General features: G+C 31.8%; 3 protein-coding genes across 4 annotated transcripts in view; 2 read left to right on the plus strand and 1 right to left on the minus strand.

The window, feature by feature from the left end:
* Positions 1-329: 329 nt before the first annotated feature.
* LOC125054309 lies at positions 330-4,087 on the plus strand. Its single transcript, XM_047656109.1, has 2 exons — positions 330-595; positions 673-4,087. Exons 1-2 carry the CDS (start codon positions 490-492, stop codon positions 2,109-2,111), a joined length of 1,545 nt encoding a protein of 514 aa, XP_047512065.1. The 5' UTR covers positions 330-489; the 3' UTR covers positions 2,112-4,087.
* Positions 3,195-6,413, minus strand: LOC125054310 (nucleoplasmin-like protein). 2 transcript variants are annotated; one of them, XM_047656110.1, is made up of 6 exons: positions 6,269-6,413; positions 5,563-5,702; positions 5,353-5,478; positions 4,957-5,082; positions 4,782-4,829; positions 3,195-4,291 (listed from the first exon to the last, which is right to left on the minus strand). In XM_047656110.1, exons 1-6 carry the CDS (start codon positions 6,288-6,290, stop codon positions 4,184-4,186), a joined length of 570 nt encoding a protein of 189 aa, XP_047512066.1. In that variant the 5' UTR covers positions 6,291-6,413; the 3' UTR covers positions 3,195-4,183. The 2 variants fall into 2 exon arrangements, with proteins under 2 accessions (XP_047512066.1, XP_047512067.1); XM_047656111.1 differs by lacking the exon at positions 4,782-4,829.
* A 1,912-nt stretch (positions 6,414-8,325) lies between these two features.
* LOC125054735 (ubiquitin thioesterase trabid) overlaps positions 8,326-25,235 on the plus strand; it is a 29,786-nt gene continuing 12,876 nt past the window's right edge. The window contains exons 1-13 of the mRNA XM_047656782.1: positions 8,326-8,611; positions 8,879-9,145; positions 9,477-9,554; positions 10,418-10,511; positions 10,693-10,787; positions 11,953-12,055; positions 13,758-13,868; positions 14,625-14,772; positions 15,404-15,489; positions 15,809-15,922; positions 19,739-19,867; positions 21,038-21,179; positions 22,651-22,786. Coding sequence (XP_047512738.1) covers positions 9,020-9,145; positions 9,477-9,554; positions 10,418-10,511; positions 10,693-10,787; positions 11,953-12,055; positions 13,758-13,868; positions 14,625-14,772; positions 15,404-15,489; positions 15,809-15,922; positions 19,739-19,867; positions 21,038-21,179; positions 22,651-22,786 — 1,362 coding nt within the window. The 5' untranslated portion in view covers positions 8,326-8,611; positions 8,879-9,019. The remainder of the gene's footprint in view (positions 8,612-8,878; positions 9,146-9,476; positions 9,555-10,417; positions 10,512-10,692; positions 10,788-11,952; positions 12,056-13,757; positions 13,869-14,624; positions 14,773-15,403; positions 15,490-15,808; positions 15,923-19,738; positions 19,868-21,037; positions 21,180-22,650; positions 22,787-25,235) is intronic.

The raw sequence follows: 25,235 nt of genomic DNA on the forward strand, positions 1-25,235 counted from the left end.
GATCTTCCGTCTCTCTCACTCTAGCGGCATACAAACGAATGGAGATTTGTTATCTTCATTAATTCCTTAATCCTTACTTCCCAAAAACTTATATCACCAATAAGACGTTATCACGTAAACATCTCGATCGTAAACCTACTTTACAAACAACCAATATTTATTTAGTTTTATTGGTGCGTTATATGCTGTTCGGTCTACATAATACATATTATGTATACCTACCTCTGTATATTTATAAAATTTAAAACCTAAATTAAAGTCGCGCCCTCTTTTTTTCAGCCCCTAAACCAAAATGACAATACATGTAGATTTAAATACTTGCTAATTTATTTAATTATATTTGTATTTATTTTTGTTAAGAGATTGTACTTTGTCTATAAAAGTATAACTATAAACTAAAGTGCACTTAGTGCAGCCAACGTGACGTGATTACACTAATAGTCTCAACTTCTATTTAATAATTGAAAAGACTCAAAATAAGTATATAGGATGGACGCGGCTAATACACACAACCAAAACTATTGGTTTGTAGTTCGTGATGACCATAGAAATGTTATATTTTCGAGTAATAATTTTACCATCCAAAATCCACAAAGTGTGTATTCACCTATCTACCAATTTCTGAACTGAAATATTTAGACAAAAAATTTCATTTTTGTTTGTTTGTTGCAGGCCAAGAGGCGAGGTTTATAGTGGATGCAGGTGTACATAGTGAAAATAGACAATATGTACAAGTACAAGACAATATACCTCCAGTTCTTCAGGAAGAAACTCCTAAAGAAATTAAAGAAACAGTTTCCGTAAGAGATGATATCTTTTGGGACAGAAATAAAGTTCAGTTACTTTTAACCCTCTGTCTTCAAAATGGATACAACCCCTCAACTATAGAGCAGATTGAGTGGACGGAGATAGCTGCCTTATTGGGAACTACTCCAGAAGAATGTGATAAGAAGTTCAGAGGCCTCCGACGAATCTATCTTAGATTAATGAAAAAGAAAAATTTAGGCAAAGATATTAAATGGAAATATTTTAATATTTGTGAAGAGTTTTTTAAAGATTGTAAACTGTCATTTACTGTATTAGAACCATGGGAAGATTCTAAAATTAGACAATTGTTAAGTATCTACATTGAAAATATCAATAAATTTAGAGACCCAAATTACTTACATAAAGATGTCTGGAAAGAAATTGCTTCTCGGTTAGAAACAACAGAATATAATTGTTATCATAAATTCAAAAGTTTAAAAAGAACTTATTTAAACTGGCTTCAAAGAAGTAGGGAAACAGGAAAGTTAATTAAATGGACTTATCATCAGTATTTTGAAAGGATATATTACAATTATAACCCAGATTTGGGGCCATGGGATAGAAACAAAATAAGGTTACTTATTAATGCATATGCAGAAATTGCACACATGTTCAAGAATCCTAAATATCAAAAGAAAGAGTTGTGGAGGGAAATTTCAAGAAAAGTGGGTGAAAGTCCGAGCAGTTGTGACAGAAAGTTTAGAAACTTAAAACAAACATATTTAAGGCTCAAAATGAGGGTTGATACTGGTAGATCAGTTACAAAATGGAAGTACTATAAAGAATTCTCAACAATTTTTGAAAATGAAGCATATTCTGTTACCAACGATGGTCAGCAAATTGTATACAGGGTAGGTGAGCAGGATTATGTAAAAGAACTTCTCAACTTTTATCTCGATAATAAGGAAAAGTTTTGGGATCCTCTGGTAAAAAAAAAGCCTCTATGGAGAACTATAGCATCAAAAATAGGTTTAACTGCTGGAGAATGTGATAAAAAATTTAGAAATCTAAAACAAACTTATTTACGAATGGCTGAAAGAAAGCAACTCAGTGGAAAAAGTAGCACATGGCCATACTATTCATACTTTGAAAAAATTTATGATCAACCAAAATTAATTAAGAAAGAATGCAAACATGCATGTATGGATAATGTTACACTAAAAGAAATTACCAGTATTGTGAAAGATGTTCATGAAATAAAAGGGAAAGATAAATTTGAGCGACTAGTTAAGGTTATAGAGGATTCAAATAATATTCAGAGAGAAAGGAACCGAATCTTACAAGCACTACTGGATAGGAAATAAGCTTTAATTGTTGTAGTGAATCAAAAAAACTATAATTATTATTTAACTATATTTATTGTTTTATTTTAGATACAATCACAGTAAATTTTCTTGGTTGTATGTAGACATTTCAATTGTTATATACTTTATAAAAATTATAACTTTGTATTTTAAATATTACTTAATTTAATCAATGTATTCTTCTAGGAAAAAATGATGGATAACTCCAACTAAAATCTAGAACTATCTTCTCTATCTCTTTATATTTATTGAATAGATATAATGAGTAGTAACCGCGTCGAAAAAATAACCAAAACGAAAGATTAATAGAACCTACTTATAATTTAAGATATTTATAAACAACAGACGTAGCCACAATAATGTTAAAATGGCGTTTTTAGGAAGGTGTATGTAATTCGATTAGTAAGCTTTGTAAAGGAACTGGCAGTGGAAATTTTAGTTGGCGTGTTTGAATTATCAAGTCCTGTAATGGGGTTTTTATAGGCAATTATCAGTGCCTAACACGTCGTCGATTTTCGAATACAAGAGAAGAGTTTTGCTAGCGCTACTTTTTCCTCCGTACTAGCAGTTGCGCACACAGAAAATCTACAGGCGGTACATACAGTCACGCTTAAAATAACACCTCAATCTTGTAACCTATAACCACTAGGCTATCACTGCTGTATTATTCTCATTAAGTCAACCATTTACACTATTATAAACAGGAAAGATTTGAGTGCTTAAGGCCTGGGCCTCAGATTTGTTTTATGTTTCTAATAAACAAGTAGGTGAACAGCCTTCTGTGATTAATGAAAATAGCCTACAGAATACTTTTCAAAAATAATGATGTAACTTAAGATTTGAAGAAATTATCACTTAACGCGTTGCGATATATCGCATACTTCACTAAACTATCATCAATAGATGTGTAGATACTGATATATTACATATTTAATAAAACAAAATATCCAGTCATTGAAGCCGGGATTTAACGCTTGTTGTATTATTTTTATGAACTACTGACACCAGGTTTTTTTTAATAAAAAATTAGATTATAAGGCAAATTGACATTTTATTTTAGAACATTCAAATTAAAAACATATCTGCTTAGAAAGGTTTATTCTATTACATTCTTATGTAATATGTATATGTACAAACAAATAATAGATTATCAGTTTTCTTTTCATATTGAAAAATCATAAGGTTTTAACTACATGTCATCCGGCAGTACACTGATTACACTTAAAATAACTTACAATACATTTGAATGAATTTTAAACTTATCAATGCTATAACACAGGAATGAAAAAAAATTATGTTAAAAAACTTCGTACAATAGTACTGTTTTGTAAGACATCATCCTTAGAGTGAAATGGCTATAAGTATAGAACCTACACAAATACTACAAGGATAGGTGTCTTAAGTGACTGGTGACCCAATTATATCTGAAGAGATCTTATAGGTATTGACAATGGTATATACTCATAACACCAACAAAAATTTGGCTTAGTGTTTTAAACTGCAAGCTCCTTTCAATTTGAAAGTCATCTAGCTGCATTGCACCATCTGTCTGAGATTAATTCCTAGCACTATTATAATATATATAGTATTTAATAATGTCATACTGCAGTTGGGCCCCAGTCTACATAACTCTTGCAAGCATTCACACAACACTCCCTCACATCATACAAGTTAACCTAGATTATCATACTATGTTAAAACTATGATGACAAAGCCACACTGTAAACTACAAACAAATTGCCTAATATTATCCATTAAATGAATTCAGTCTTAAAACAGCATGGCAATTCACTGACAAAGCTGCAATTACATATGAAACTATTGCAGGGTTCAAGTGGATGAGGTATAACTGTTTTAGTAGTTGGATTTGGTAGTAAATAATTTACTAAAAATGACATTATCAAAATGCCATAATATAATTAGATTTTACTAGAAATCAGTAAGAAGTCAATAATACTTAATTGTACAAATACTCGCGTCTAAAGAAAAAGTACCACGGCATTCGCCTTAGGGTGTGTGGTACTCACTGTTTGTGGTATACAGTGTGGCAAAGATAGGTAGCGACATTAAGTTTACTTCTTAGCGTTTTTCTTAGGTGACGCAGCTTTGCCTTTGGCATTGTTTGCCATTTTAGATTTCTTACTCTTTGGGCCTTCTTGACCGTCTTCATCATCTTCGTCCTATAGAAATAGATTTTTTTTTAATATGAAAGAATTTAAAAAGCACCAAAATATGTGTGTATTAAATTGTTAAGTATATAATTATAGCGTCTCTCCTAATATAACAAATATAGAAATGCCTTCAGATAATAATAAAGACAAAAAGTTATTCAAAACAAACAAGAAGTAATGAAATTATCAAAGTAAAATATATTTAAAAAAAATATGAAGCTTTCAGAAGGTAAAGGGAATAAGAATGAGTACAGAAAACCAACAGCCAATTTTGATATTACTTAAACATAAAATTTTAAAGGTCCAGTTTTGTCAAACCTGACAGCAAAGGTGTATTATGCTCATAAGAAATAATAGGACCAATTTAGCTTTTGACTAATACATAAGTTAATTTTTTAATCAGTGCCATCATGAGTTTGAAGAAATGGACCACTGGCCCTTTTCCCTCTGTTTGCATTTTCATATAATTTAATATTTATTAGTTGAAGGTTTTCAGTACCTCATTCGTCTTGCGCTTGCCAGCTGCTTTCCTTTTATTTTCATCTTCCTGTAAATTCAGTTTGCTACTCAGTTATATGAAGTAGAAAATACAAAACTTTTAATCCTTCAAACATAAATAGGTAAATTACACACTACAATAAAATGTTGGATGAACAATGTTTATGAATACACACCTTGAATTGAGAGTCATCACCTTCTTCCTCATCCAGCATCTCTTCTTCCATTTCTTCCATATCTTCAAACTCTTCAACCAAAGCACCAAGTAAGTGTTGACCAATTAAATGCACTGGACCTGATCCCTTTTAACCCAAAAATTATGTTAATACAGTAACACTAGTATGTATATGCATGTGTTATGCTCGAAGTAGAGAAAATCAGACAAATGCCTCGTGTGATCATGCTTGGACTGTACACCATCAAAACGATGTTGAACTATCCATCAATAGAACCAATGGTTGTTTTATCATCATTTAGAAAGTAAGAAAAGCATAAATATGTAATTATATCTAAATGCTCCAAATTACCTAAAATACTAAGTACACTGGTCTATGTATTATACTACATATTACCTGTGTGAGTGTAAATGTAACTGGTGCATCTGGGAACTCAATATCCAATCGAGCTTGTCTTGTTTCCCCAACCTTCAAGATGGCCACTGGGATTTTAATTGAGTCTTGTAGACACATTGTTTCAACCTGCAATAAACATGAATAATTTAGTCATTAAATTACGAGCAATAGATGGACTAGAGGTTATGTTGAACACTCAAGACAATTTACCTGTACAACATTAAGTTCATCTGCCTTAGCATCAGGACCAAGTAAAGCTGTGCGAATAAGGAGTTTATTGCTTCGAGGGTAATCTGCTTTCGCTTCAGGGTCCCACGTCTCAGACTGATGTGACGATGACAGGGTCACGCCTGAAAAAGCGCGGTACGCATGTCAAAATTTACCATAACCTCAACACTAGTAACGTTATTTGCTAAACAAGGAAATTTCGCAAATAACAGTTACGACGCTAAGAATAAGACGGACACTATGGACGCCATTCTAGATTTCAAAATACGCGCCTAACCCTAGAATGTACCACGTTTACTCTAAGTATGACAGTTATGTTTTAAAACAAGCCCTGAAATTACCTTCAACAACCAATAGATAATCAATTATTACAAAGATTTACAATGTATGCGAATATACCTAACAATTACTTGCAAGAACTAAAAATGGCGGCAACATTTTAATCCTTCATTAGACACAGTAAATGATTAAAAAGGTTGATTCGGCTTACCGAATCATATATAGGAAATGCATGATATAGATTTACAGAAAAGTGTATTTAAAAATTACCCAAGGAAATGAAAAATGGCGAAGTACCGGTGTCAAAGTTGACGCTAACATGTTTAAGTGAATTAAAAGCAAAGTACGCTCTTCAGAAATAAAATAATATCAACATAGGGACAAACATATAATAAAAAATGCAACTTACCATAAAAATATTCGTCAGACATGATGATTTAGATAATTTATTTCGATTTTCCGACACGTTCACGTGCGATGCCGGCACATAGAGATCTAAGACAAGTGTTACCGTTATCAAAAACTAAGACTCAAATGTCAATTTTGACATTACAGAAATGATTTACTTTAGTATCCATAATTTAGTAATTTACTAAACCAACAAGAACTAAAGCATCGAAACCACACTGAAATAGCAAACGAAGGAATATGTTAATATTTTATTTTTTACTGCGTAAAAATAAAACAATCTTTCGTAAGTTGGCAGTAGTCATCTTCCAGGCTAGTACTGTCTTTTATCGACATAATTTATCGATAAAACTAAAATAACAAGCACTAATTTTTTTTTTAATTAATGTCTAATTTTTTTGTAAAATTGTTTGGTGTTTATTGATATAAAAACGTTTAATTCACCTTAAAAAAAAGAAGCTATACCACCAAATGTTTGATTTCCATAGTTATAATAGCAGTATGGAAATCAAACAAATAGTTTGCACTTCATTACTATAATGTTTTAAAAAAAATTATAGAATACCTAACAGCGTACTAATATTGTTTCTTTATTATGAATATGTCCATAGAAAATCTTAGGTAACTCATTTCTTGTTTTAATTTATTTGATTTGGTGTTTTGCACTGCTGATATTATTCTGAGATTTAGTAGGCGACTGTTTTCCAGTAATATCCTGGTTTAGTTTCCTAAGGGAAATTAAATATTTTATTACTTTATGAAGTGAAATTCTGCCTGGTTCAGTTTTTATTTGACCTCTATTTAATACTTTCATTATTATCGATATAAAATGATATAACTACAGCAAAATGATAAAAAATATGAAAATGTTTTTGCGTGTAACCTTTACGCGCGATTGAAGTAAAACTACTTAGACGTTGACGGCATCACTATATCATACACAAATATTTACTTAAATGATAAATATCATATTATAATTTAATTATATTTATTATTTATGTGCTTTACAAAGATTATTCAAATAGCTAGATCAGCACATGTCAATATAACCTTGTTATTATATAGAATGTCGCAATCATCAGAAAATTTATTATTAGTTTACTTATTTTATACGTAATAAATCAATAAGTATATTTAGAGATTTTCTAAAAACTTTGCAATTTAAAATATTTTTTTTAAAACTGTTGAATTTTTTTTATTTACTTTGCTATTCTCTTATACAACTTTGTTATTTTTATATAAAACTAGCAGACTCGGCCAAGCGTTGCTGTGGCTAAGGTTTTTGTTATATTACATAGTATATAGTAAACTATTTAAGGGAAACCGGTAGGAGAACACCAGTCATGGAGACCACCATGCTTTATTGGTAGTTATGCCATTAAATTGTAGCTTATGTGAAACGTTGGTACTTTCAACACAGCGCCATCTGTTAGAATTGTGACTATCAAATAATTAACAAATAATTTGCAATAAAATAATATCGCGGGTATAAATTGAGATGTAAGCTATCCTATCTTTTAAGTTAGATTAAACCGCACACGGTGTGCAAATCTGATTGAAATCGGTTCTAAAAAAAACTAACTTTGATTATTTAATGTTTTTTAAATCTAAGTGACAAGTCCAATATAAGTGTTGTGGACCTATTGGATATTATTGGAAACGTAATTTTATATTACAATTTATGTGTGGGAAAAACTAAAGGGCTCATTTTGGCTTCAAGTATGCGATGATTGCTAACATGGTTTACGCTTCTAATTATTAACTAAAATATATATATGTAACTTAACTAATGTTAGGTTACATACCTAACTCACGCAACAAACTAATTTGTATGTTACGTTACTCATTTCCTTTTTTCCGCTAAGTTTTCAAATAGTCTCTGGTGCGGGCGTTTTGGAACAGACAATAGTGTTAATAACTGTGGCGATGGAATAGACAATTCAAAGTCTAGAATCGCCATTTTTTATTTTTTTCAATGAAAACCAGGAATAACAGATGTTGCTATTGGTTGGAAAAATAAACAAATCTGAGTATTGATTGGCTGGTATAATAAAGCAGAAATAAAAATTTTCTTACTCTCTTATTATTGGTGTAAAAAGTATTATTGTTATGACTTATGTCAAACTTAGATAGCAAACCAAACTGCAAAGCAAAATTAATTTGTCAAAATATTATAGTTACTCTATTAATCTATCCGCCGTGTAAAAAATTTGTCTTAGTATTGTTTTCTGTTTTTCTCCTTGTGCGCTATTTATTTTCTTTATAAAGCTCTAAATTAGTTCTAAAGTGTTATTTCGTCTAGATGTGGGATTCGTAAAAATATCAAGCGCTTGACCTGTGACATGTAAGTAAAAATGTTGTACGTTTAGTCTTGACCTTCCTGAATAAAGCAGTTTCAACTATAATGTTGTTGTGTAACAATGCCAAACTACCCGAAGTTTTATTGTTTGCCAAGATTCTCATACATATCAAAGTTTTTATAAATTAGAATGCTAATACTTCGAGGCAATATGTCATTATGAAATAGTTGCGACATTATCGTAATTTTTTTATTCTCAAGTCTTGACTGCCTTAATGGTGCCTTGCTCTACATTCGTACATTGTATTGCAGCCGTAAAATTACCAAGTTGCTATCATTGGTGACCAACCCTGAAGTCAAAACGATATTGTTCTTATAAGAATCATATAAGATGTCTACCTCATAGTATCAAAAAAACGGCAGTCGTTGACTTCTTTTCCACTTGATGGTAAAATGAGTGAGGAGCAAGATGATGGCAGCAAAAAGAGTGCATCACTTTCTTCTGCTGAGGCAAGCTCTGTGGGAGCAGAGTGTGGAGCCCATGTCAATGCTTCAACAAATATATCACAGACTAATCAGGTAAGATTTTGTTAAAAACCTAAATCATTAGGAATTTGTACTTTATTTTTAACCTATTGTTTTCACTACAGTTGATATAAGGGGTTATTATTGATATTATATTAAGGGGTGGATCTCACTTAACTCTAATAGGAAGTTATAATAATCACCACATTAGTCTTTATAATGACTTTTATCTTCATAACCATTGAAATATTCTATGTACTTATACTTAAATTGTCTTTTTTATGTCAATGTTTTATTATAGACAAATTCTGTTATTATGCTGCTACATAATATTTATTTCTAATAAATATTTATTTCCTAATATTGATGATTAATAATATTCTAGATGACAGGAGCAGCACCAGATAATGCAAAATGGCAGTGTGAGATGTGTACTTATGAGAATTTCCCACTCTCACGGAAGGTATTGTTGGAACTTTTTATACTTTCAAATACAATTTACCCAGATTTCTTAAAATTCTTGTTACCTAACTCTACTCATTGCTATATTAGTAACAAAGTTTTATGTGGTGTTACTATAACTAGACATTATTGTTTAGTCTGTTAAGTGTTTTATTTAATGTTTTTAATATGTACACTATACAGTACCTCAATTTGATTTAGCTTACTTTGGCTGAAAAGGTGTAAAGAATGTGATTTCATTGAAGTCCAATAATATCTTAAGTAGAGTATTTCTATAATCAATCATAATAATTTTAAGAATATTTCACCAGCTCCATAAAATAAGTCATTTTTGTAATGTTAATTGTATGTATTTTTTCATCCAAATCCCTAAAGAATTATTGATAAATAAATTTTGTATCAAATCTCGAAAAAGTTTATCATAATAATATGTTAACATGGTCGGAAATAATCAAGTTTCTAGGTTCGTGCTTCTCAAATCTGGATGTCATTGTCAACTTACTTATTCCTAAAAAAAATAATCAGTCTATTTGCACTCTAACTGTTTTGTCTCTCTCTGAAGTAAAATACTCTTAGCGCTGGTGATGGAAAATGATAGCTGAGTGTTATAATTAAAACAGAGCAATTCCAATTAATTTTTGAAAGATAACCCCCTTATAAAAAATACATAAGAGCATCACATATGTGATTCTTATGAATATGACTATGACTGGGCATACTAGATCAAATAAATATATATTATATCAATAAATATTGATTAAGAAACAAGAAAACGAATATGCAGACTATAATGAAATGATTTCTGTAAAGCATAATTACATTTTGAGACCATAATATTAATGAATTGATTCTTTTTTATTTTAGTGTACTATGTGCCGAGCACAAAAACCCTCTCTCGGAGAAGATATTTTCAAACTGCAGGATGGTGCCAGTGCTCTACCTATACAAGATACTTGTGGTTAGTTAATAATATAGTACAAAACATGTATCATAATTACAATGGCTATCTTTTCTAGATTCTAGAGTATCTTTGAAATGAAATTTATGTGAGTCATTCCTATTATAGTATGGAAAACACAAAAATGCTATAATTTTGATATATTATGTGTAATGTGTATAATTATTATTGTGTAACCCAGGTGCTGAATCAGTAGCTGAAAGATTGAAACCTCTGCGAATATCATCTCCTCAGGGACAAGCAAGTGCCTCCTCTATGGCTAAGTGGTCTTGTGGTGTAAGTAAATATTTTAATAGAGAGCTACACATTAGTAGCCTGATAAACAATAAGTAAATATAGTAGTACTACTGTAAAAAATAACACTTACATTTTGACTACTATTTCTCTAACAAAATAATGTTAATATGAAATTCAGTATGATGTGAGCGGGCAAAGTCCAACTTTAAGTATCAGTGTGACCAAAGGTGACCAAGGTGATTTTATTAATTATAATTGCAACGTATTTACGAGGAGCGCAATCTTAATTATTTTAATCTTATTTATTGGTGGAAACCCTCTAGAAGTGTATAGTTAATAATAACGCAAAGTAAATTTGTCTTGATATTTTTAGTTGATAAAATTCTTTGATCAATATTAACTTAGTATTGTCTTTGATTGACATAACCTTTACACATTTAAAGAAAAAACTTTTTAACCGGATTAAAGTTATGTATTATATAAATAGAGGACACCGTGAGCCATTTTTGCCAAAACCCTCCATCTTTTAGTCGATACCAACTCCCTCCATCTTTTAGTCGATACCAACTCCCTCCATCTTTTAGTCGATACCAACTCCCTCCATCTTTTAGTCGATACCAACTCCCTCCATCTTTTAGTCGATACCAACTCCCTCCATCTTTTAGTCGATACCAACTCCCTCCATCTTTTAGTCGATACCAACTCCCTCCATCTTTTAGTCGATACCAACTCCCTCCATCTTTTAGTCGATACCAACTCCCTCCATCTTTTAGTCGATACCAACTCCCTCCATCTTTTAGTCGATACCAACTCCCTCTATAAATAAATATAGATAATGCAACTTTCTCTACAGATGTGATACTTTTTGTCATCCAACACCTTTGACCACGCACGCTGTAAAGCACGCGAAACGTCGAATAAATTTAAAATTATGTTTAATAGTTGTAAATTTATAATAATACATAACATTAATCCGGTTAAACAATATTAACTTGATGGAAAATCTTAACCAGCTTTCAAAACTTAAAACAGTCATGTGATGCTAATTTGACTTTTCTAGATTAAAACACACGATTTGCGTAAATTACTTAAAATGATTAGAAAACATTGAGTTTATAACCAAGTATTGTATTGTATTTTTATAAATTTCCAGTAGCAAAACAATTTACACATGATTTGACTTTTAACTTTATGAACATTTCAGACTTGTACCTTCGAGAATTGGCCTCGTTCGCAGAAATGCGCGATGTGCGGTGCGACCGCTCCACCTCGAACACATAGCGACATACATGCACCCAGACCTACAGGTGAGAATACAATATATATGTATCTTCTAAAATCGAATTAGATACTTATATAATTACTAGCTGACCGGGCAAACGACGTTTTGCCATGTATATAATTTATAATAAAAAAATAGGGGTTGATCGTAGAAGAGTGAAAATTAGGGGTTGTATGTATTTTGGCATGTTGTATCATAAAATCATAAAAACAAAAAGTTTTGTCTAAAAATTAAAAAAAAAATTAGGGGTGGACTACTCTTACAATTTAGGGATGAAAAATACATAGATGTTGTCCGATTTTCAGACTTACTGAATATGCACACAAAATTTCATGAGAATCTGTCGAGCCGTTTAGGAGGAGTTTAACCACAAACACCGCGACACGAGAATTTTATATATTAGATTTAGAAAATTAGTAATATTTCAATGTCTTTAATGCTAAAATAATAAATGCTAGTAAATATCGGCTACTCAGTTCTGGAACTTAATTCACGATTGACGACTGATTTGATGAAGCATAGTGTTACACTGAATGAACGACTCTACGGGATGGCAATGATGAATGGCATTTGGAGTTGGTCCGGATCTTAATGTTTAAAGATAAATATCATGTAATACTAAACAAATAATATTCAATAATGAATACTAGCTGTTTTAAAGTATTGTTTATTTACTACTCTTAATTTAAAATACACTAACCAATTTTATATTGTCAGCTTAAGGATATTGTTAGACTTTAAAAGGTCTTATTTCTAAAAAATAACAGAAATATGGTTTAAGTTTTAGCAGTTTATTTGGCTGCGGAGGTGACCACTGACAATCAGTTTTTAATTTCGCTGAATATCTGTATTCAAAATATAATTAATGTAATCTATATATATAAAAATGAAACCCGTTTTCCGTTGTCACGACATAACATGAAAACGGCTTGACCGATTTGTCTGATTCTTTTTTTTATAATATTCCTTGAAGTACGAGGATGGTTCTTACGGAGAGAAAAATTAAAAAAATTGAGTGAAAAAGTCTAAAAACAACACTTTTCTATATTCCCATACAAAATATTCGTAATAATATTTAAAGGCAATTTGAACTTTAATACCATATCATAAAGTTCAAGTGTTAGTGGAGGGGTTCCGGGAAGGTAAATTTTTATTTTTTGACATAATGTATTTGTTGTCTTATCAACTTTCTTTTTTTTATCTTACTAGCTAGACCGGTGTCCCGAATAGCAGAATAAGTGTTTAAAAAAAATAAAGAATCGACTGTTAGGCGGTACGATGTTCGCCAGGACAGCTAGTTAAATATAAATAAACTGCTTATTGTCCCTAAACATAGAGCGTGTTTAAGAGGTAGTTTTCGATACAATGCCAGTCAATGCTGGAACCTGCTACTTCAAATCTGTGATATCCAAGTCATTACGTCTTCAAAATAAAATATAAAAGTTATCTTTTGGAATGTCTAACGGCTGGGTTGAGAATTTAATCTCATATTTTATGTTCTATATTTTATGTTTGTTTCTTTGTGATTTTATTTTAAAATAAAATTTTGTGTTTTATTAAATTGTTGTTTGGCACAGTTGACTGTCACTTTAAGATCAGATCAGAAACTTTGAGTTGGGCCCATTTTTGGTTAGAGTTATTGTATTTATTTTTTATATGTGTGCTTTAAGGAAAAAAGTATTTTCTTTCTTAGCTATATGTTATTAAATATTTGTATTATATTTCAGGTATAAATGATATATGTAGTCAAAATTCTTCCATACATGAAGTGGAGAATAACGGTCGTCGCTCGAAACGTAGAAATAACACGGACTGGATGTGGTTGCAGGCTTGTTTAGGTAATTGCATTTTTAATCATAATGTTTGCGGTCATATAAAATGTGAACAAAAGTATGTTACCATGGTTACCATTATTTTTGGATATATCATCGTATGTATTCATTTTAATCGACGTGTATTGTATACAAACTAGATTTTATAATAATACTAGCTGATCCGGCAAACGTCGTTTTGCCATGTATATCATTTATAATAAAAAATAGGGGTGAAAAATAGGGGTATGTATTTATTAATGCATAATCATAAAAATATAATATTATGTATAATCATAAAAAAAATTATCTAAAAATTAAAAAAAAAAAATAGCTGTGGACTGGACTACCCTTAACATTTAGTGGGATGAAAAATAGATGTTGTCCGATTCTCAGACATACCCAATATGCACACAAAATTTCATGAGAATCGGTCGAGTCGTTGCGGAGGAGTTTAACTACAAACACCACGACACGAGAATTTTATATAAAGATTTATTTAACTTTTCATTCGTAGTTAACGATAGAATATAAAGTTGTTAAATAATATTTTTAAAGGTACATAAAAGTTAATGTAAAATATACATAAAGTTATTTACGCCGGCTTTTTCTGTCGGAATACACCCTCTGTCTTCTTTGCCGATGAGTAGGGATGTCTACAGATGCAAATTTAATGACGTGGAATAAGTGATACATATATCTTATATTGCATAATAAACACATCTTTTTTTTTTAAATTTGTAAAATCAATTCTTAATTTTAAATCGGCATGGTGGTTTTCAGGTGTGGTAGAAGGTGACGCGCGTTGTGTGGATGCGTACTTAGCGGCAGGTGGATCACCAGCTCGAGCCTTGACTGCACCGGAAGTTGCACTACTCAATAGAGCTTCCGCTTTCGACCCGGGACATACGCTGGTTCACTTGGCTATTAGGTATTTAAATTCTATTTAAAATATATCTTAATTGTAAACCACCATACGTTTATACATACAATTACTTGGATATTTAAAGACATAGAAGGATTTTTTTTTCTAAAGCTGGTACAACATATACTACATAAAATAAAATTAAAAAAACGTGTGGCACTCGGGGACTGCCGCGGTAAAGCTATTTCATAGCATTTATTATCAACTTATGCAGTTATAATTATTTATTTATTTTTTATTTATGCAGTATTTGTTTTTCTTTGATATTAATTCAAGTTTTTTCTTTGATATTATTTCAATCTACCACTCTACCAGACTCAGACTAAAACGCCTATATAGTCTGTCTCACTCTGCACCGGCCGCGCTCACGCTAACCTATATTACGTCATAGGGTGTTAGGTTTTTTTTCGTTACGGAATTTCTTGATTCGGTCACCGCGCTCAAAGCCCGCGATAAAATCTATGCAATAGCTTAAAAATAAATAAATAGACTTTGCTTACACAAATTATAAATGTTTACAATTTGATTTTAAATGTAACTAATATAAAAAAATACTAATATAACAAGAACTAAATCCTTTTCAATAGTTGTTCATGCTTTTTAATAGTTTTCTCTATTGTATAATGCTTGCTTACAGATTTCAAAGGCAAGAGATATTATCAACACTACTGTCTAGAATATCGGGTGGTGGACCTGGCTTGAAAAGATCACCTTCATATGTTGGTAAGAAAAAAATTAGATACATATAGATATAGTAAAACCTATTTCTGTGTAGAATACTAACTGAAAGTTTATATACATAAAATCACATTTACCTACTTCAAAAAATTATATTACCAGTCTGACCTGTTTATTTGAATATCTTGTTTTCGGCTTTGCTAAATTTCGTAAATCTATTAAATTTATGTCTAGATGATTTTAATTTTCATCAAAATCGGTTCAGTAGTATTTGAGATATCCACTTACTTTTAGATGAGACATGTATAATATAGCTTGCTAATTAATGTATTGGAAGTAACTTTTAATTTTTAATTTTTTTTAGCTCCTGATCTAGCATCCGCGATAAGGCGCCATATAGCAAGTTGTATTCGGCATAAGAAAGGAAATTTCCCGTGTCGATATATTAATGAAATATGCACATTTTCCTTACCAGCAGGTGAGTATTAGCAGTTAGATTAATAGCATACTAGCAGACCGGCCAAGCGTTGCTGTGGTTAAGGTTTTTGTTATATTACATAGCAGTAAACTATTCAAGGGAAACGGTAGGATAACTTATTTGAAAGGTAGATAGCTTATGTGAAACGTTGGTACTTTCAATACAGCGGCATCTGTTAGAATTGTGACTACTAAATAATAAACAAATATTTTGCAATAAAATAATATTGCGGGTATAAATTGAGATGTAAGCTATCCTATCTTTTACGTTAGATCAAACTGCACACGGTTTACAAATTTGATTGAAATCGGTTCGGTAGTTTAGGAGTCCATAGCGGACAAACAACGTGACACGTAATTTATATATATTAAGATTAAGATTAGAAAATATATTTTTATACAATTAAGATCAAAAATGATGTCATCTCCCATATTATTAGTTTTTCAAAAAAAATGTTCAAAAGTGCATTTTTTTCGGCAAACAGATTGGCTCATATCAAAAAAAAAGGGTCCGTGTACTTATGTACGCGCGTAAGAAGTTATACTTCTTTGGCATTATTAAAAATAGTTTTTGATTGCATGCAAATAATTAATTACAATTAAATAATCAAAGACTGGAAAAGGAGTCATTAAATTCAATAAAGTTCAGTTTACATTTGAAAAATTAATTAAATAAATATTTATTATTATTCTCTTACATTAAACAAATAAAACACTATTTATCTTTAAAACATTTTTATTTCATTATACTATTTATTTTTAAGTGACTGTCTTCATCAGAATTTCGGTTTGTAATTTTAAATTAATCATTTCTTGGTTGTGCATCTACGAGGCTTCTCCAAAACTAAAACTACTACTTGCTTTCTGCAACAAATAAGAGAATATTAATTTAAGCTCTGTCCATGCAAAACTTAAATTTTTTTATAATTCATATTATAAATTTTTTAACACATTTATATTAATATAATTATATAAATGTGTTAATAATATAATTTGTAGCACATGCTACAGACCTGGATAGCAACTTTCTTTTATTCTATTTAGAGATAGAGATAATTTAAATATAATACCGGTATCTTCCTTGTAGGTTTCTTTGGAGTTGTTTGGGGATTCTTGTTGTTCAGTTCGACATGATTTTCTTTAACCTTTCTTTAATCCTACAAAATAATGAAATTGTTAAGTTATGTTGTCACTGTTGTGCACACCTTTGTTTGGCTTTTTTAGTATTCAAGTTATGTCAAAACTGATTTATTACCTTGTCATTGTTGGCTTTTGGGATATCAATTGTTTCCAAAATGATTTTATTTGTAATATCCTGAAATATATAAATAACATCTATTAATTTAAGTATCATGGTGAGTGGTTCGCACTCAGGTATTAAGGTGTATTATACCCACTGTCCATTATAAGTGGGAATGGGCTCACTTCTGGCTGGACAGAGTTTCGGTACTACAAGTGCAACATGGATGTTTTGAGGTATTACAATATCTCTAACTACCTGTAGGGGAATAAAGTACTGTTGTGAGCATATGCCTATGCTTGAAAGGTTGAACCTTGAACATCACCATACATCATATTTATAATTAACATTCCTACCTCGACACCATCACAATCAAATTCATTGAAATCTACTTCAAACCGTTGCGGTATCATCTCTGCCATAGCCCATATCCATTGTGTCTCGAGAAGGTGATGGTGGCTTTGTTCCACCTCCAGTTTTAGATGTTTCACGGCGATAAGATGACAACTCTTTTTTTGTATTCAATTTAGTGCACTTCCACTGATTCATCAATTGTTTTTTGTCTCTTGTCCTTATATTTGCTAGATTAAATCTGAAAAATTACATGTTTTGATTAAATAATGTGGTCATTTTTTTGAGATGCAGGTACTTATTAAAATGTTTACTTCTCTGTTATATCGCTCCAAGCCTTCATTTTCTCCTTATTAGTATTCGTGCTTAAATCTTTGTTCTCAATTATTGATATATAGAATATTTCTAAAACGTTGCTGTAACAAACGCAATAAACATAAGCAATGAATAATGGTTCATGTTTCAGTTTTAATCAACAATAATACTCGATAATACCTACGGATAGTTAACCTCAATTGTATTGAAGCACTCAGGAAGGTTGGCACAGTTTTTTCACAAATATTTTATCATATTAATTAGTTTTGATTTAGATATTAAATTTAAATCACTTCTGATTATAATTCAGACGCACATATAAAATTCGCACTTGTATAATGAAAATAACTAGATACATAGATAATCTTTTATTTTAAACAATAATTCAAACTCCTATATTTGTTTAAAAGGTAAATGTCAATGTCAGATGTCAATTGTCATGGATATTCAAAATTCTTGTTAAGCTGCTAAGCTAAGAAATAGAATATGCGTGAAGTTAGCTTATATTCTATTTCTTTTGTAGATTGCGCACGCTATAATCACACTCCGAATTTTGTGTCATAGGTGCGCGCGCATCGTAAAATTTCACTCTCATCAAATTTTCATAACGCGCCTAAAGAAGTATAACTTCAAAAAATTTTGCATAAGAAAACAATGTATGGGGTTTGTTCCTGTTATATCTTAAGTTGATATCTCTCTTTTGTGCTTGACAAAATTGGTAATGTTATTTCGAATTAAATAGTGTGAGAAACTGCGGTTAGCGAAGGTCGGGCGAGCGTGTGGTGTTCCAACGTCTCGTTCGTTCGCCGCACGTTACTGCATCCGTAACTGCACGCACACAAATATTATTTTCTATTAATTAATTTGGTCGTTAACATCTAACCGTAATTAACTATTTGTCGTATACAGTTTATGATTGATAAACTTCAGAAATATAATATTAACTAGCGGACCCCACAGACGTTGTCCTGCATAATATTTCAAGCGATTAGGATACCCCAAACGCATACAAAAAAATCAATCAAATCGGTCCAGTCGTTTAAGAGGAGTTCAGTGACATACACACGTACAGTAGAATTATATATAAATGTAAGCTATCTTTTAAGTCCTTTATCCTATCTTTTAAGTTTGATCAAACTGTACACGGTGTGCAAATTTGATTGAAATCGGTTAAGTAGTTTAGGCATCCATAGCGGAAAAACAACGTGACGCGTAATTTATATACATATATTAATGGTGCGTTCCACTAAGCGTTCACAACGCTCACGCTCACGACCGCTGATTTCCCCATTCCACTTGATTGTGAATGTTACTGTCGTTAACTCAAGTGGAATGGATTATGGAGCGTTTCGGGCGTTCATGTAAATATGTATTACAAATGGCAAGGCAAATATATATATATATATTATTAATGATAATAAATGTCGTTTACTTATTGAGTTAGGTTATGCTATCCATTATTCAGGAAAAATTTATAAATAGCTGTTGAATATAAACTAAAATCAATTGTATTAAACCTATATTGCATATTTATATTTACCTCTTTCTGCACGAGCAGCTTCAGCTTCAGAAACGATAGCTTCTACTACAATTTCTCTTTCAGAATCATATAATGTTATTTTTTTTGTCGCCATCTTTAAGCTTTGAATATCATATTTCAAAAATTGCGCCGAATTATTCTCAACGTTCACTTTGACCCACCTCTTTAGATGGGTCGTTGTGAGCGTTGCGTGAGCATTAGTCATGAGTGACGTTTTCGCCGTGACCACAACGACCGCGGTCGGTATGTGGAATGGCTAAAGAAGAATTTTGATCGTCGTTAGCGCTTAGTGGAACGCACCATAAGATTAATTGTATTAATGCTATTACAACTGTTATAGTGATTACAAGTATTTCGTTTATTTATTTCAGAAATAGACGAATTGCCCGCTGCGATACAAGAGCAGCTATTCGCTGAATTATTAGATAAAGATGCACAGCAGACATTGGAAACGGATACACCGCTTATCAATTGGAGCTGTGAGCTCACAGTTAATTTAGGTTAGTTTTACTCACGGAATATTGGACGGCTCATTGGTCTAGTGTTTAGTAGCCCTGACTGCGAATCCATGGGTCCAGGGTTCGATCCCCGGCTGAGACAAACATCGATGTGATGAGCATTTTGGTGTTGTGCGTAGGTCTTGGGTGTTTAATTATGTATTTATATGTGTATCTATCTATAATATGTATGTATGTTAACGTAAAATTGTAAACACCGTTAGATTGTAATCTATCTCGCGAGATTATAAACTGTCGAAAGATTGTGAACCTCAGCGTACTGCTTACAATTTAACGTATTATTATTCGGTAGATTGTACTACACTAACTTAGTTATCATTCAAACTTCTTTGGTCAATTACAGATTAATTTTACTTCCCAACAATTTCATATAACTACCGAATAATAATACGTTAATTTGTAAGCAGTTCGTTGAGGTTCACAATCTTTCGCCAGTTTACAATCTCGCGAGATAGATTACAATCTAACGGTTTTTACAATTTTACGGTGACATGTATATCCGTTGTCTAGTACCCATAACACAAGTTTCACCAGCTTAGTATGGGACTAGGTCAATTGGTGTGAATTCTCCAATCATAAAAAAAAATGTATATTAAGTTACAATTTTTAACTATAAATAAAATTTAATTTTTATTCACAATGTACAATAAGCACAATAACAACTTGAACAATATATAAATAATCGATTTAATATAATAGTCATTAATTTAGGCAGTTGATAAGACTTTGAAATTTTTGTAGTCAATGCGAATAATATGGTCTCTTTAAATAACAAAAAGTGTGTGTGTACAAAGTACACATGTCAGAAGTGAAACTTCAGTGGCAAACTAATCTTGAAGTGTTGTTCATATTTATACAAATCTAAAAGTTTAGATTTCCGATACTTAGAGGGACGGAAAAAGGAAGATATGTTAGGAATTTAATGAATTTAATTGTCATTAAAATATTAAGTGTCGATTAATAAATAATGTGACGGTAAATTTTTTCCAACGGCGATATAGAAGTTTGACTTCAAAAAGGAACATGGCGCGTAACCGAAAAACGTGACGCGTAACGAAAAAATATTACACTGCATTTTTTTCCAACCCCGATAAAGAAGTTTCACTTCAAAAACCGCTTTCTTTGGATAATTGATATAATTTGTGTGTATAGGGTCGCGTTTGTACGCCCTGTGGAACCGTTCGGCGGGTGATTGTCTCCCCGACGCGTTGTGTCAAGCCGCGTATGGCGTGTTTGATCGCGCTAATGTGTTGCGGGCAGCATTGGCTGATACTCTTCATCATGCGCATAGAAGGTATGCATTTCCATAGAAATAGAGAATCCGTCAATTACTGACCTAGAACCCAATAATTAATCCACAATCTTAGATTGAAAACAATCTGAGATCAGACCGTGACAGTCGATCGATCTCCTATCTGCATCCCAATAACCAAACCCTGCGAAGACAATCCATTTTTGGCGACGGATAAAATGCTCTTTGTCGTTCCATTTTACCGAGTTTTCACTCATATTTGATAATCAATGTAAACCAAATAAAGTAAATAAAACCGTACAAATAACATTAAAATATTCATGTGTATGTTTAAAACATAACATGTGGTGTAAGTTAAAATCTGTTAAAGTAATTAACAGTTGAAATCGAACTTTCGTCAACTGTCATTTTCATACAAACTCTATCCACAGACACCGATACGACCTCCCATGGATATATCGACAGATGGCTATTATAATCCATCGATTGGTTATTGGCACCCTTTTTACAACATTTCTATTAGGATTACTATCTCTGATGGTGGATTATGGATTGAGATAGGTTATTGGGTTCGGACGTTAGTCTGTCTATAAAATATTATAATGTGGATGGATACGTTTTTGTTTCATAGTTTGTTTTCGATAAGTCTAAGAATAAACACATCTAAGTAAAACGTAATTTTTTCAAGTTTTATATGAATAAATAAAACGTTTAAATAATGCCGTAATTTTTTGACGAACAATTTTTGAATAACTTCTTTTATCTATAAATTCATCAAAATCATTCTAACACAAGTACATTTGACACCATTTATTTAAAGATAACATTTAGTTGAGACACTCTATTTTATAAAATCTAATAAAGTAAATAGAAATAATAAAGTGTAAGTTCTTGACAACTTATTTGAACTCTTAATGGATACAAACGCAACGTGAAAGTTAGGTCCAACAATATAATTCTTGTGTGTGTGTCATTTCGTTTATGTACAAAGATTATATAAATATATAATATAACTAGCCGTTTCGCGCCCGCTTTGCTGGACGAATTAAAATAAATTTTATGTTTCATTATTTTTTTTTTTTTTTCATATTTTTATTATTCTTCTTTTTAACTTCCCGCTAAGAAAATTGAAATATTTCGAAAATCGAGTTTTTAACAGATGTTGACGTTTTGCGGTTCTAGGAAGCCTCTTTTGTTTTTATTAGCGGGAAAAAATTTCATAAAAGTAAAACAGAAATAAAAAAATGAAGGAACGTTGGAATTAAAAATAAATAGCCATAAACCATCTAGGAAAAAATTCGCATCGAATGGTGGTAGTTTCATGTCGATACGATCAGTGGTTTAAGCGTGAAAGAGCCTCAAACGAAGACCATTTTCATTATATATATATTGATAATTTACAAAATGAACTTCGAAACATAATCATAAAAAAGTTAATTCAGACTTCAAATTCCATGACGGTTCTCTTTCTATACAGGCTCTAGGTCTTGACAACGTATTTGTGTAATTCTAGTTTCTACGCTCGCTGGCAAGCCTGGGAACGCCTTCAAGCATCCCAGCTACAATATGCTCCCGAAGAGTCCCAGCTTCGCGCAGAATGGAGTCGGTTACTTGCTGCCGCCGCACGACCGGGCACGGCTTTGCATCAGGTAAAATTGGAATACCCAGCTTTTATATGTAAGGAAAACATATTTTCCTATACAAACTCTTTTTATATTAACAAAGCCAAATAACAAAATTATATTAAAAGTTTACACTAAAGTTGGTACAATCTCTAGGTATTTCGATGTTTGACAAAAGTTTAACTTTATTTTATCAAAACGTTCGTGGCTTGCGTACAAAATCAAACGAATTTTATCAAAATCTTCTTACTTGTCCTTTCGATGTTATTTTAATAACTGAGTCATGGCTTAATAGCAGTTTTTATGATAATGAACTGTGCAGTGATGAGTACCAGATGTTTCGACGTGACAGAAGTAAAGAAACCTCCAGTAAAAATATAGGCGGAGGGCTGCTGATCTATGTATCTCGTTATTTAAAAGCATATGAGAGGGCGGAGTGGAACTGCAATAGTGTTGAAACACTCTGGATAACTATACCCCATAATTCATTGGCAGTCAACGACCGGCGCAGTCTCCATATCGGTCTTGTCTATATACCTCCAGACTCTATGCAGGCTGAAAGACTTGAAACATTTATTTCCTCGTTTAGCCACATAATGGACACAAATATAAGTGATAACTTTATAATAGTCGGTGACTTTAACCTCCCAAATATTAATTGGACGCCTTTGGGACCCATTCTATTAAAAAAAGGAACATCTAAAATACAAAATGTCTCCGAAATATTTTTAAATGAAATTAATATTTTAGGCCTAAAACAACATAATGTGTCGTCTAATAGTAGCAATAATGTCCTCGATTTAATTTTAAGTAATGTTTCCATCGACAGTTCGACAACTGATATGGCGCTAGTTAAACCAGACATATATCATCCTTGCTTAAAGATCGATGCTACCGACTTAGTTCTATGTAAAACCATCCCAAAAGCACAAATAAAATATAACTTTCGTCGTGCTAACTACGAGGATATTAATAAAGCGTTGTCGAATATTGATTGGGTAAAAGTTTTAATTGGAGGTACTATTGATGAAGTGACAGGTAGTTTCTATGTAATATTAGATAAAATAATTTCAAGTTCTGTCCCTAAAAGCCGGAGTATTGGCAGAAGGAAATTTCCTATTTGGTACTCAAGCTCTTTGAAACATATAATAAAAGATAAATTAAAAGCTCACAAGCGTTGGAAAACTTATAGGAATCCAAGAGATTATGATGAATTTTCGCTGTTACGCGCTAGGCAAAAACTTGTATCTAAGAAGTGCTTTGATATGTATGAGAAGAGTATCCAAAATAATTTGAGTAAGGATCCCAAAGCGCTGTGGTCATATCTGAGAAACAAACGCCAATGTAGCCCAGGCTACCCTAACACAATGATTCTCGGAGATGAAGTCTACTATACAGAAGCAGACGCTTGTGAAGGGTTCAACAGGTTTTTTAAAAGTGTTTTTCAACACCCAGATGATAGTTACAATCTTCAACATCTACCTGAATCCGATTATACATGCCACCAAGTAGTACTGACCGAGGATGAAGTCTGTAGGGAGTTGAAATCTTTAAATATTAATAAAGGTTCAGGGAGTGATGGAATACCTTCAATTTTTCTCCAAAAATGCTATAGACAACTCTCTAAACCCTTGACAAATATATTTAATCAGTCGCTTAATGTATTCTGTAGTTTCCCATCCAAATGGAAAGAAGCCCACATTGTTCCGATCCACAAAAAAGGGTCTAGAAATAAAATAGAACATTATCGACCAATTTCAATTTTAAATTCGTTTGGTAAATTATTTGAAAAATTAGTTAACAAAACGTTGAGTCCTCTTATCCTAAGACAATTACCACATCAGCAACATGGTTTTACAAAAAATCGTTCAACTGTCAGCAACCTCACCGTTTTTACTGAGTACATTTTAAAGGGAATGGACGAAGGAGAACAAATTGATGCGATCTATACGGATTTTGAAAAAGCTTTCGATCGAGTTGATCATGTCATTCTCCTACATAAGCTATTAGCGCTAGGAATCCGTGGGGATCTATACAGATGGATCAAATCCTATGTAACTAATAGAAGGCAGGCGGTAGTAATGGGTGGACATAGGAGCACATTTATAAATGTGACATCCGGTGTACCTCAGGGCTCTATACTGGGTCCGCTGTTGTTTAATGCTTATCTTTATGATATACAGAATTGTTTCAAGTATTCAGAATATCTTATGTTTGCAGATGACAAAAAAATATTTCTAAAAATTAAATCTATAGAGAACTGTGTTCAACTTCAACAGGATCTTAGTAGATTGGAAATTTACTACAAAAGAAATAAACTATCCTTAAATATTGGAAAATGTAGTAAAATTACTTTTACTCGCAAACATAAGAAAATACAATTTTGTTATAAGATAAGAGATACAACAATTAAACAGGTGAATTTGGTTGGAGACTTGGGGATACTACTAGATGATAAGATGTCTTTCTCAGAACA

This window comes from Pieris napi, chromosome 12, assembly GCF_905475465.1.
Source record: "Pieris napi chromosome 12, ilPieNapi1.2, whole genome shotgun sequence".
Classification (NCBI taxonomy): domain Eukaryota; kingdom Metazoa; phylum Arthropoda; class Insecta; order Lepidoptera; family Pieridae; genus Pieris; species Pieris napi.

Coding starts and splice junctions, on each gene's coding strand:
- LOC125054310 (XM_047656110.1), bottom strand. CDS start 6,290: ATGTCTGACGAATATTTTTATG. Junction 5,703..6,268: donor GTCTGACGAATATTTTTATG/GTAAGTTGCATT, acceptor GCGCTTTTTCAG/GCGTGACCCTGTCATCGTCA. Junction 4,292..4,781: donor GCAAGCGCAAGACGAATGAG/GTACTGAAAACC, acceptor CTATTTCTATAG/GACGAAGATGATGAAGACGG.
- LOC125054309 (XM_047656109.1), top strand. CDS start 490: ATGGACGCGGCTAATACACACAACCAAAACTATTGGTTTGTAGTTCGT. Junction 596..672: donor TACCATCCAAAATCCACAAA/GTGTGTATTCAC, acceptor TGTTTGTTGCAG/GCCAAGAGGCGAGGTTTATA.